The 13,112-nt window shown below is 54.1% G+C and overlaps 1 protein-coding gene across 1 annotated transcript in view; it reads left to right on the forward strand.

Annotated features, from left to right (window-relative positions):
* The first annotated feature begins 310 nt into the window (after nucleotides 1-310).
* LOC132818488 (pappalysin-2-like) overlaps nucleotides 311-13,112 on the forward strand; it is a 487,615-nt gene continuing 474,813 nt past the window's right edge. The window contains exon 1 of the mRNA XM_060829547.1: nucleotides 311-830. Within this exon, the coding sequence (XP_060685530.1) occupies nucleotides 311-830 (520 nt within the window). The remainder of the gene's footprint in view (nucleotides 831-13,112) is intronic.

Below are 13,112 nucleotides of genomic sequence, written 5' to 3' on the forward strand. Positions count from 1 at the left end.
ACGGTATAAAAAGAGGGAACCTGCACTAGGGAGAGCAATACTGGAAGTGAGAGGGATAGCGAACAACAGGACCTGTTCACTGTTTGGCATTGCAAAGCCAGCAATGTGCACATTACTCAAACAGTGAGAGTTCTGTTCTCAAAGCAAGGGCGAGTTTAACATTAAAGCTGCAATTTATTTTAAGGGACAATTTTTTTTTGCAAGTTTTATTTTTGAAAGTTTTAGTCGGTTGTCATTTACCTGGGGTGTTTTTGTTTTGCTTTTTGTTCCCCCCCCCCCCACCCCCACACTTCCCCCGAGGGTGGTCGCCATGCCGTCCCTCACACTGCTACTTGTGCTCAGTACCTTACTGGAGCTCTGGCCACTCTGCCCGGTCCGGGCCAGCCCGCACTGGCGCTACAAGCGAGCGCTGGTGTCCCGCGCGGAGAGGCGGCGGAGCGGCCCAGGGGAGGAGCGCTGCTGGACGGCGGAGCGAGGAGCCAGGAGCCGCCGGCGGCGGCGGCGGCAGGAGCAGGAGGTGGTGGTGCTCGCGGGAGACGGGCAGCGGGGAGCTCCGTGGAGCCCGTCCCCACCCTGGGCTCCGGATCACGGGCAGTCCCGGGGAGGAGGCGGCGCCGGGGATAGCAGCTCGACCCCGGGAGGCTGCAGCCTCGCTGCCCGGCGCTCCGGAGCTGCAGGATGCGAACCCCTGCACGGCACCGTCCTCTACCTCTCCGGGGGCAAGGAGCGCCTGAAGCCGCGGCGAGAGGTCAGCATCCCCCGGGGACCTTTCACCGCCGACATGTGGCTGAAGCCGGAGGGAGGTCAGAACAACCCGGCAGTAGTGGCAGGTAAGGACAGGGGGTAAACTTCCAACACAGCGCTTGGAACGGACCACCCATACACCCACCCACACACACACACACACCCCCACCCACCCACCCACACACACACACAGAGCACCTTTATTTACACATCCACAGGATTGCAGGAGGCTCTGACTGCGCTAGCAACTGTTCCTGCATCGCTCGTCCCTCATGACCAATCTCTCAAGCGCAGGACCACAAACATCACCTGTATCCAAACACACGGACCTGTACCCTCCCGGTCACCTGTATCCAAACACACGGACCTGTACCCTCCCGGTCACCTGTATCCAAACACACGGATATGTACCTTCTCAGGCGCCTGTGACCAAACACACGGACCTGTAGTATCTTGATCACCTGTATCCAAACACACGGACCTGTACCCTCTCGGTCACCTGTATCCAAACACACGGACCTGTACCCTCTCGGTAACGTGTATCCAAACACACGGACATGTACCCTCCCGGTCACCTGTATCCAAACACACGGATATGTAACTTCTCAGGCGCCTATGACCAAACACACAGACCTGTACCCTCTCGGTCACCTGTATCCAAACACATGGACGTGTACCCTCCCGGTCACCTGTATCCAAACACACGGATATGTACCTTCACAGGCACCTGTGACCAAACACAGGGACCTGTACCCTCTCGGTCACCTGTATCCAAACACACGGACACGTACCCTCTCGGGCGCCTGTATCCAAACACACGGACCTGTACCCTCCCGGTCACCTGTATCCAAACACACGGATATGTACCTTCTCAGGCGCCTGTGACCAAACACACGGACCTGTAGCATCTTGATCACCTGTATCCAAACACACGGACCTGTACCCTCTCGGTCACCTGTAACCAAACACACAGACCTGTATCCTCTCGGTCATCTGTATCCAAACACACGGACATGGACCCTCCCGGTCATCTGTATCCAAACACACGGACATGGACCCTCCCGGTCACCTGTATCCAAACACACAGCTATGTACCTTCTCAGTCGCCTGTGAGCAAACACACGGACCTGTACCCTCTTGATCACCTATATCCAAACACACGGACCTGTACCCTCTCAGTCACCGGTATCCAAACACACGGGCCTATACCCTCTCGGACACCTGTGACCAAGCACACGGACCTGTATCCTCTCAGTCATCTCTGACCAAACACACGGACCTGTACCCTCTCGGGCGCCTGTATCCAAACACACGGACCTGTACCCTCTTGGTAACCTGTATCCAAACACACGGACATGTACCCCTGTCAGGCGCCTGTATCCAAACACACGGACATGTACCCTCCCGGTCACCTGTATCCAAACACACAGATATGTACCTTCTCAGGCGCCTGTGACCAAACACATGGACCTGTACCCTCTCGGTCACCTGTATCCAAACACACGGGCCAATACCCTCTCAGACACCTGTGACCAAGCACACGGACCTGTACCCTCTCGGTTATCTCTGACCAAACACACGGACCTGTACCCTCTCGGTCACCTGTAACCAAACGCACAGACCTGTACCCTCTCGGTCACCTGTATCCAAACACACGGACATGTATCCTCCCGGTCACCTGTGTCCAAACACACGGCTATGTACCTTCTCAGGCACCTGTGAGCAAACACACGGACCTGTACCCTCTTGATCACCTGTATCCAAACACACGGGCCTATACCCTCTCAGACACCAGTGACCAAGCGCACGGACCTGTACCCTCTCAGACACCTGTGACCAAGCACACGGACCTGTACCCTCTCAGTCACCTCTGACTAAACACACGGACCTGTACCCTCTCGGTCACCTGTAACCAAACACACAGACCTGTACCCTCTCGGTCACCTGTATCCAAACACACAGACATGTACCCTCCTGGTCACCTGTATCCAAACACACGGATACGTACGCTCTCCGGCGCCTGTGACCAAACACACGGACCTGTACCCTCTCGGTCACCTGTATCCAAACACACGGACATGTACCCTCCCGGTCACCTGTATCCAAACACATGGATATGTACCTTCTCAGGCACCTGTGACCAAACACACGGACCTGTACCCTCTCGGTCACCTGTATCCAAACACACGGACATGTACCTTCTCAATCACCTGTGACCAAGAACACGGACCTGTACCCTCTTGGTCACCTCTGACCAAACACATGGGCCTGTACCCTCTCGGTCACCTGTAACCAAACGCACAGACCTGTACCCTCTCAGTCACCTGTATCCAAACACACGGACATGTACTCTCTCGGGCGCCTGTATCCAAACACACGAACCTGTGCCCTTTCGGTCACCTGTATCCAAACACATGAACCTGTACCCTCTTGGGCGCCTGTATCCAAACACACGGACCTGAACCCTCTCGGTCACCTGTATCCAAACACATGGATATGTACCTTCTCAGGTGCCTGTGACCAAACACATGGACCTGTACCCTCTCGGTCACCTGAATCCAAACACACGGACAGGTACTCTCCCGGTCACCTGTATCCAAACACACGGGTCTATACCCTCTCAACCACTTGTGACCAAGCACACGGACCTGTACCCTCTTGGTCACCTCTGATCAAACACACGGAACTGTACCCTCTCGGCCACCTCTGACCAAACGCAGGGACCTGTACCCTCTCGGTCACCTGTAACCAAACACACGGACCTGTACCCTCTCGGTCACCTGTATCCAAACACATGGACATGTACCCTCCCGGTCACCTGTATCCAAACACCCGGATATGTACCTTCTCAGGCGCCTGTGACCAAACACACGGACCTGTACCCTCTCGGTCACCTGTATCCAAACACATGGACCCGCACCCTCTCGGTCACCTGTATCCAAACACACGGACATGTACCTTCTCAATCACCTGTGACCAAGTACACGGACCTGTACCCTCTTGGTCACCTCTGACCAAACACACGGGCCTGTACCCTCTCGGTCACCTGTAACCAAACACACAGACCTGTACCCTCTCAGTCACCTGTATCCAAACACACGGACATGTACTCTCTTGGGCGCCTGTATCCAAACACACGAACCTGTGCCCTTTCGGTCACCTGTATCCAAACACATGAACCTGTACCCTCTTGGGCGCCTGTATCCAAACACACGGAACTGAACCCTCTCGGTCACCTGAATCCAAACACACGGACATGTACCCTCCCGGTCACCTGTATCCAAACACACGGGCCTATACCCTCTCAACCACTTGTGACGAAGCACACGGACCTATACCCTCTTGGTCACCTCTGATCAAACACACGGACCTGTACCCTCTCGGCCACCTGTGACCAAACACACGGACCTGTACCCTCTCGGTCACTTGTGACCAAACACACGGACCTGTACCCTCTCGGATGCCTGTATCCAAACACACGGACCTGTACCCTCTCGGTAACGTGTATCCAAACACACGGACCTGTACCCTCCCGGTCACCTGTATCCAAACAAACGGATATGTACCTTCGCAGGCGCCTGTGACCAAACACACGGACCTGTACACTCTGTCACCTGTATCCAAACACACGGACATGTACCCTCCCGGCCACCTGTATCCAAACACACGGATATGTACCTTCTCAGGCGCCTGTGACCAAACACACGGACCTGTACCCTCTTGGTCACCTGTATCCAAACACACGGACCTATACCCTCTCAATCTCCTATGACGAAGCACACGGACCTGTACCCTCTCGGTCACCTGAAACCAAACACACAGACCTGTACCCTCTCGGTCACCTGTATCCAAACACATGGACCTGTATCCTCTCGGGCGCCTGTATCCAAACACACGGACCTGTACCCTCCCAGTCACCTGTATCCAAACACACGGATATGTACCTTCTCAGGCGCCTGTGAGCAAACACACGGACCTGTACCCTCTTGATCACCTGTATCCAAACACATGGACCTGTACCCTCTTGATCACCTGTATCCAAACACACGGGCCTATACCCTCTCAGACACCAGTGACCAAGCCCACGGACCTGTACCCTCTCAGACACCTGTGACCAAGCATACGGACCTGTACCCTCTCAGTCACCTCTGACTAAACACACAGACCTGTACCCTCCTGGTCACCTGTAACCAAACACACAGACCTGTACCCTCTCGGTCCCCTGTATCCAAACAAACGGAGATGTACTCTCTCGGGCGCCTGTATCCTAACACACGGACCTGTACCCTCGGTAATGTGTATCCAAACACACGTACATGTACCCTCCTGGTCACCTGTATCCAAACACACGGATACGTACGCTCTCCGGCGCCTGTATCCTAACACACGGACCTGTACCCTCGGTAATGTGTATCCAAACACACGTACATGTACCCTCCTGGTCACCTGTATCCAAACACATGGACATGTACCCTCCCGGTCACCTGTATCCAAACACACGGACCTATACCCTCTTGGTCACTTGTGACCAAACACACGGACCTGTACCCTCTCGGGTGCCTGTATCCAAACACACGGACCTGTACCCTCCCGGTCACCTGTATCCAAACACACGGATATGTACCTTCTCAGGCGCCTGTGACCAAACACACGGACCTGTACCCTCTCGGTCACCTGTATCCAAACACATGGACCTGCACCCTCTCGGTCACCTGTATCCAAACACACGGACATGTACCTTCTCGGCCACCTGTGACCAAACACACGGACCTATACCCTCTCGGTCACTTGTGACCAAACACACGGACCTGTACCCTCTCGGGTGCCTGTATCCAAACACACGGACCTGTACCCTCCCGGTCACCTGTATCCAAACACACGGATATGTACCTTCTCAGGCGCCTGTGACCAAATACACGCTCCTGTACCCTCTCGGTCACCTGTATCCAAACACACGGGCCTGTACCCTCTCGGTCACCTGTAACCAAACGCACAGACCTGTACCCTCTCAGTCACCTGTATCCAAACACACGGACATGTACTCTCTCGGGCGCCTGTATCCAAACACACGAACCTGTGCCCTTTCGGTCACCTGTATCCAAACACATGAACCTGTACCCTCTTGGGCGCCTGTATCCAAACACACGGAACTGAACCCTCTCGGTCACCTGAAACCAAACACACGGACATGTACCCTCCCGGTCACCTGTATCCAAACACACGGGCCTATACCCTCTCAACCACTTGTGACCAAGCACACGGACCTATACCCTCTTGGTCACCTCCGATCAAACACACGGACCTGTACCCTCTCGGCCACCTCTGACCAAACGCACGGACCTGTACCCTCTCGGCCACCTGTGACCAAACACACGGACCTATACCCTCTCGGTCACTTGTGACCAAACACACGGACCTGTACCCTCTCGGGTGCCTGTATCCAAACACACGGACCTGTACCCTCTCGGTAACGTGTATCCAAACACACGGACCTGTACCCTCCCGGTCACCTGTATCCAAACACACGGATATATACCTTCGCAGGCGCCTGTGACCAAACACACGGACCTGTACCCTCTCAGTCACCTGTATCCAAACACACGGACATGTACCCTCCCGGTCACCTGTATCCAAACACACGGATATGTACCTTCTCAGGCGCCTGTGACCAAATACACGCTCCTGTACCCTCTCGGTCACCTGTATCCAAACACACGGACCTGTACCCTCTCGGTCACCTGTATCCAAACACACGATCCTGTACCCCCTCGGTCACCTGTATCCAAACACACGGGCCTAAACCCTCTCAATCTCCTATGACGAAGCACACGGACCTGTACCCTCTTGGTCATCTCTGACCAAACACACGGACCAGTACCCTCTCGGTCACCTGTAACCAAACACACAGACCTGTACCCTCTCGGTCACCTGTATCCAAACACATGGACCTGTATCCTCTCGGGCGCCTGTATCCAAACACACGGACCTGTACCCTCCCAGTCACCTGTATCCAAACACACGGATATGTACCTTCTCAGGCGCCTGTGACCAAACACACGGACATGTACCCTCCCGGTCACCTGTATCCAAACACACGGGCCTATACCCTCTCAATCACTTGTGACTAAGCACATGGACCTGTACCCTCTCGGTCACCTCTGACCAAACACACGGGCCTGTACCCTCTCGGTCACGTGTGACCAAACACACGGACCTGTACCCTCTCGGTCACCTGTAACCAAACACACGGACCTGTACCCTCTCGGTCACTTGTGACCAAACACATGGACCTGTACCCTCTTGGTCACCTGTACCCAAGCAGACGGACCTGTACCCTCTCGGTCACCTGTAACCAAACACACAGACCTGTACCCTCTCGGTCACCTGTATCCAAACACACGGACGTGTACCCTCCCGGTCACCTGTATCCAAACACACGGCTATGTACCTTCTCAGGCGCCTGTGAGCAAACGCACGGACCTGTACCCTCTTGATCACCTGTATCCAAACACACGGACCTGTACCCTCTCGGTCACCGGTATCCAAACACACGGGCCTATACCCTCTCAGACACCTGTGACAAAGCACACGAACCTGCGCCCTCTTGGTCACCTGTAACCAAACACACAGACCTGTACCTTCTCGGTCACCTGTATCCAAAAAAACGGAGATGTACTCTCTCGGGCATCTGTATCCAAACACACGGACCTGTACCCACTCGGTAACGTGTATCCAAACACACGGACATGTACCCTCCCGGTCACCTGTATCCAAACACACGGATATGTACCTTCTCAGGCGCCTGTGACCAAACACACGGACCTGTACCCTCTCGGTCACCTCTATCCAAACACACGGACCTGTACCCTCTCGGTCACCTGTATCCAAAACACACGGACATGTACTCTCCCGGTCACCTTAATCCAAACACACGGATATGTACCTTCTCAGGCGCCTGTGACCAAACACACGGACCTGTACCCTCTCGGTCACCTGTATCCAAACACACGGACCTGTACCCTCTCGGTCACCTGTAACCAAACTCACAGACCTGTACCCTCTCAGTCACCTGTATCCAAACACACGGACATGTACTCACTCGGGCGCCTGTATCCAAATACACGAACCTGTGTCCTCTCGGTCACCTGTATTAAAACACACGGACCTGTACCCTCTCGGTCACCTGTATCCAAACACATGGACCTGTAACCTCTCGGTCACCTGTATCCAAACACACGGACCTGTACCCTCTCGGTCACCTGTATCCAAACACACGGACATGTACCTTCTCAGGTGCCTGTGACCAAACACACGGACCTGTAGCATCTTGATCACCTGTATCCAAACACATGGACCTGTACCCTCTCGGTCACTTGTGACCAAACACACAGACCTGTACCCTCTCGGTCACCTGTAACCAAACACACGGACCTGTACCCTCTTGGTCACCTGTAACCAAACACACGGACCTGTACCCTCTCGGTCACTTGTGACCAAACACATGGACCTGTACCCTCTTGGTCACCTGTATCCAAGCACACAGACCTGTACCCTCTCGGTCACCTGTATCCAAACACACGGACATGTACGCTCCCAGTCACCTGTATCCAAACACACGGCTATGTACCTTCTCAGGCGCCTGTGAGCAAACACACGGACCTGTACACTCTTGATCACCTGTATCCAAACACACGGACCTGTACCCTCTCGGTCACCGGTATCCAAACACACGGGCCTATACCCTCTCAGACACCTGTGACAAAGCACACGAACCTGCGCCCTCTTGGTCACCTGTAACCAAACACACAGACCTGTACCTTCTCGGTCACCTGTATCCAAACAAACGGAGATGTACTCTCTCGGGCACCTGTATCCAAACACACGGACCTGTACCCTCTCGGTAACGTGTATCCAAACACACGGACATGTACCCTCCCGGTCACCTGTATCCAATCACACGGATATGTACCTTCTCAGGCGCCTGTGACCAAACACACAGACCTGTACCCTCTCGGTCACCTGTATCCAAAACACACGGACATGTACTCTCCCGGTCACCTTAATCCAAACACACGGATATGTACCTTCTCAGGCGCCTGTGACCAAACACACGGACCTGTACCCTCTCGGTCACCTGTATTAAAACACACGGACCTGTACCCTCTCGGTCACCTGTATCCAAACACATGGACCTGTACCCTCTCGGTCACCTGTATCCAAACACACGGACCTGTACCTTCTCAGGCGCCTGTGACCAAACATACGGTCCTGTACCCTCTTGATCACCTGTATCCAAACACACGGACATGTACCTTCTCAGGCGCCTGTGACCAAACACACTGACTTGTACCCTCTCGGTCATCTGTATCCAAACACACGGACATGGACCCTCCCGGTCACCTGTATCCAAACACACGGCTATGTACCTTCTCAGTCGCCTGTGAGCAAACACACGGACCTGTACCCTCTTGATCACCTGTATCCAAACACATGGACCTGTACCCTCTCAGTCACCGGTATCCAAACACACGGGCCTATACCCTCTCATACACCTGTGACCAAGCACACAGACCTGTACCCTCTCAGTCATTTCTGACCAAACACACAGACCTGTACCGTCTCGGGCGCCTGTAACCAAACACACGGACCTGTACCCTCTTGGTAACCTGTATCCAAACACACAGACATGTACCCTCTCGGGCGCCTGTATCCAAACACACGGACATGTACCCCTGTCAGGCGCCTGTATCCAAACACACTGACTTGTACCCTCACGGTCACCTGTATCCAAACACATGGACATGTACCCTCCCGGTCACCTGTATCCAAACACACAGATATGTACCTTCTCAGGCGCCTGTGACCAAACACATGGACCTGTACACTCTCGGTCACCTGTATCCAAACACACGGGCCAATACCCTCTCAGACACCTGTGACCAAGCACACGGACCTGTACCCTCTCAGTCACCTCTGACTAAACACACAGACCTGTACCCTCTCGGTCACCTGTAACCAAACACACAGACCTGTACCCTCTCGGTCACCTGTATCCAAACAAACGGAGATGTACTCTCTCGGGCGCCTGTATCCAAACACACGGACCTGTACCCTCAGTAACGTGTATCCAAACACACGGACATGTACCCTCCCGGTCACCTGTATCCAAACATACGGATATGTACCTTCTCAGGCGCCTGTGACCAAACACATGGACCTGTACCCTCTCGGTCACCTGTATCCAAACACACGGGCCAATACCCTCTCAGACACCTGTGACCAAGCACACGGACCTGTACCCTCTCAGTCACCTCTGACTAAACACACAGACCTGTACCCTCTCGGTCACCTGTAACCAAACACACAGACCTGTACCCTCTCGGTCACCTGTATCCAAACAAACGGAGATGTACTCTCTCGGGCGCCTGTATCCAAACACACGGACCTGTACCCTCGGTAACGTGTATCCAAACACACGGACATGTACCCTCCCGGTCACCTGTATCCAAACATACGGATATGTACCTTCTCAGGCGCCTGTGACCAAACACACGGACCTGTACCCTCTCGGTCACCTGTATCCAAACACACGGACACGTACCCTCCCGGTCACCTGTATCCAAACACACGGGCCTATACCCTCTCAATCTCCTGTGACGAAGCACACGGACCTGTACCCTCTTGGTCACCTCTGACCAAACACACAGACCAGTACCCTCTCGGTCACCTGTATCCAAACACATGGAACTGTATCCTCTCGGGCGCCTGTATCCAAACACACGGACCTGTCCCCTCCCAGTCACCTGTATCCAAACACACGGATATGTACCTTCTCAGGCGCCTGTGACCAAACACACGGACCTGTACCCTCCCGGTCACCTGTATCCAAACACACGGGCCTATACCCTCTCAATCACTTGTGACTAAGCACATGGACCTTTACCCTCTCGGTCACCTCTGACCAAACACACGGACCTGTACCCTCTCGGTCACTTGTGACCAAACACACGGACCTGTACCCTCTTGGTCACCTGTAGCCAAACACACGGACCTGTACCCTCTCGGTCACTTGTGACCAAACACATGGACCTGTAACCACTTGGTCACCTGTCTCCAAGCACACGGACCTGTACCCTCTCGGTCACCTGTAACCAAACACACAGACCTGTACCTCTCGGTCACCTGTATCCAAACACACGGACATGTACCCTCCCAGTCACCTGTATCCAAACACACGGCTATGTACATTCTCAGGCACCTGTGACCAAACACATGGACCTTTTACTCTCTCAGTCACCTGTATCCATACACACGGACCTGTACCCCCTCGGTCACTTGTGACCAAACACATGGACCTGTACCCTCTTGGTCACCTGTATCCAAGCACACGGACCTGTACCCTCTCGGTCACCTGTAACCAAACACACAGACCTGTACCTCTCGGTCACCTGTATCCAAACACACGGACATGTACCCTCCCAGTCACCTGTATCCAAACACACGGCTATGTACATTCTCAGGCACCTGTGAGCAAACACACGGACCTGTACACTCTTGATCACCTGTATCCAAACACACGGACCTGTACCCTCTCGGTCACCGGTGTCCAAACACACGGGCCTATACCCTTTCAGACACCTGTGACCAATCACACGGACCTGCGCCCTCTTGGTCACCTGTAACCAAACACACAGACCTGTACCTTCTCGGTCACCTGTATCCAAACAAACGGAGATGTACACTCTCGGGCACCGGTATCCAAACACACGGGCCAATACCCTCTCAGACACCTGTGACCAAGCACATGGACCTGTACCCTCTCAGTCACCTCTGGCTAAACACACGGACCTGTACCCTCTCGATCACCTGTAACCAAACACACAGACCTGTACCCTCTCGGAGACCTGTATCCAAACAAACGGAGATGTACTCTCTCGTGCGCCTGTATCCAAACACACGGACCTGTACCCTCGGTAACGTGTATCCAAACACACGGACATGTACCCTCCCGGTCACCTGTATCCAAATACACGGATATGTACCTTCTCAGGCGCCTGTGACCAAACACGCGGACCTGTACCTTCTCGGTCATCTGTATCCAAACACACGGACATGGACCCTCCCGGTCACCTGTATCCAAACACACAGCTATGTACCTTCTCAGTCGCCTGTGAGCAAACACACGGACCTGTACCCTCTTGATCACCTGTATCCAAACACATGGACCTGTACCCTCTCAGTCACCGGTATCCAAACACACGGGCCTATACCCTCTCATACACCTGTGACCAAGCACACAGACCTGTACCCTCTCAGTCATTTCTGACCAAACACACAGACCTGTACCCTCTCGGGCGCCTGTATCCAAACACATGGACCTGTACCCTCTTGGTAACCTGTATCCAAACACACAGACATGTACCCTCTCGGGCGCCTGTATCCAAACACACGGACATGTACCCCTGTCAGGCGCCTGTATCCAAACACACTGACTTGTACCCTCTCGGTCACCTGTATCCAAACACACGGACCTGTACCCTCTCGGTCACCTGTAACCAAACACACAGACCTGTATCCTCTCGGTCATCTGTATCCAAACACACGGACATGGACCCTCCCGGTCACCTGTATCCAAACACACAGCTATGTACCTTCTCAGTCGCCTGTGAGCAAACACACGGACCTGTACCCTCTTGATCACCTGTATCCAAACACACGGACCTGTACCCTCTCAGTCACCGGTATCCAAACACACGGGCCTATACCCTCTCGGACACCTGTGACCAAGCACACGGACCTGTATCCTCTCAGTCATCTCTGACCAAACACACGGACCTGTACCCTCTCGGGCGCCTGTATCCAAACTCACGGACCTGTACCATCTTGGTAACCTGTATCCAAACACACGGACATGTACCCCTGTCAGGCGCCTGTATCCAAACACACGGACATGTACCCTCCCGGTCACCTGTATCCAAACACACAGATATGTACCTTCTCAGGCGCCTGTGACCAAACACATGGACCTGTACCCTCTCGGTCACCTGTATCCAAAACACACGGACATGTACCCTCCCGGTCACCTGTATCCAAACACACGGATATGTACCTTCTCAGGCGCCTGTGACCAAACACACGGACCTGTACCCTCTCGGTCACCTGTATCCAAACACACGGATCTGTACCCTATCGGTCACCTTAATCCAAACACATGGACCTGTACACCCTCGGTCACCTGTATCCAAACACACGGGCCTATACCCTCTCAATCTCCTGTGACGAAGCACACGGACCTGTACCCTCTTGGTCACCTGTGACCAAACACACAGACCTGTACCCTCTCGGTCACCTGTAACCAAATACACAGA

The sequence above is a fragment of the Hemiscyllium ocellatum genome, chromosome 9, assembly GCF_020745735.1.
Source record: "Hemiscyllium ocellatum isolate sHemOce1 chromosome 9, sHemOce1.pat.X.cur, whole genome shotgun sequence".
NCBI classification, from domain to species: domain Eukaryota; kingdom Metazoa; phylum Chordata; class Chondrichthyes; order Orectolobiformes; family Hemiscylliidae; genus Hemiscyllium; species Hemiscyllium ocellatum.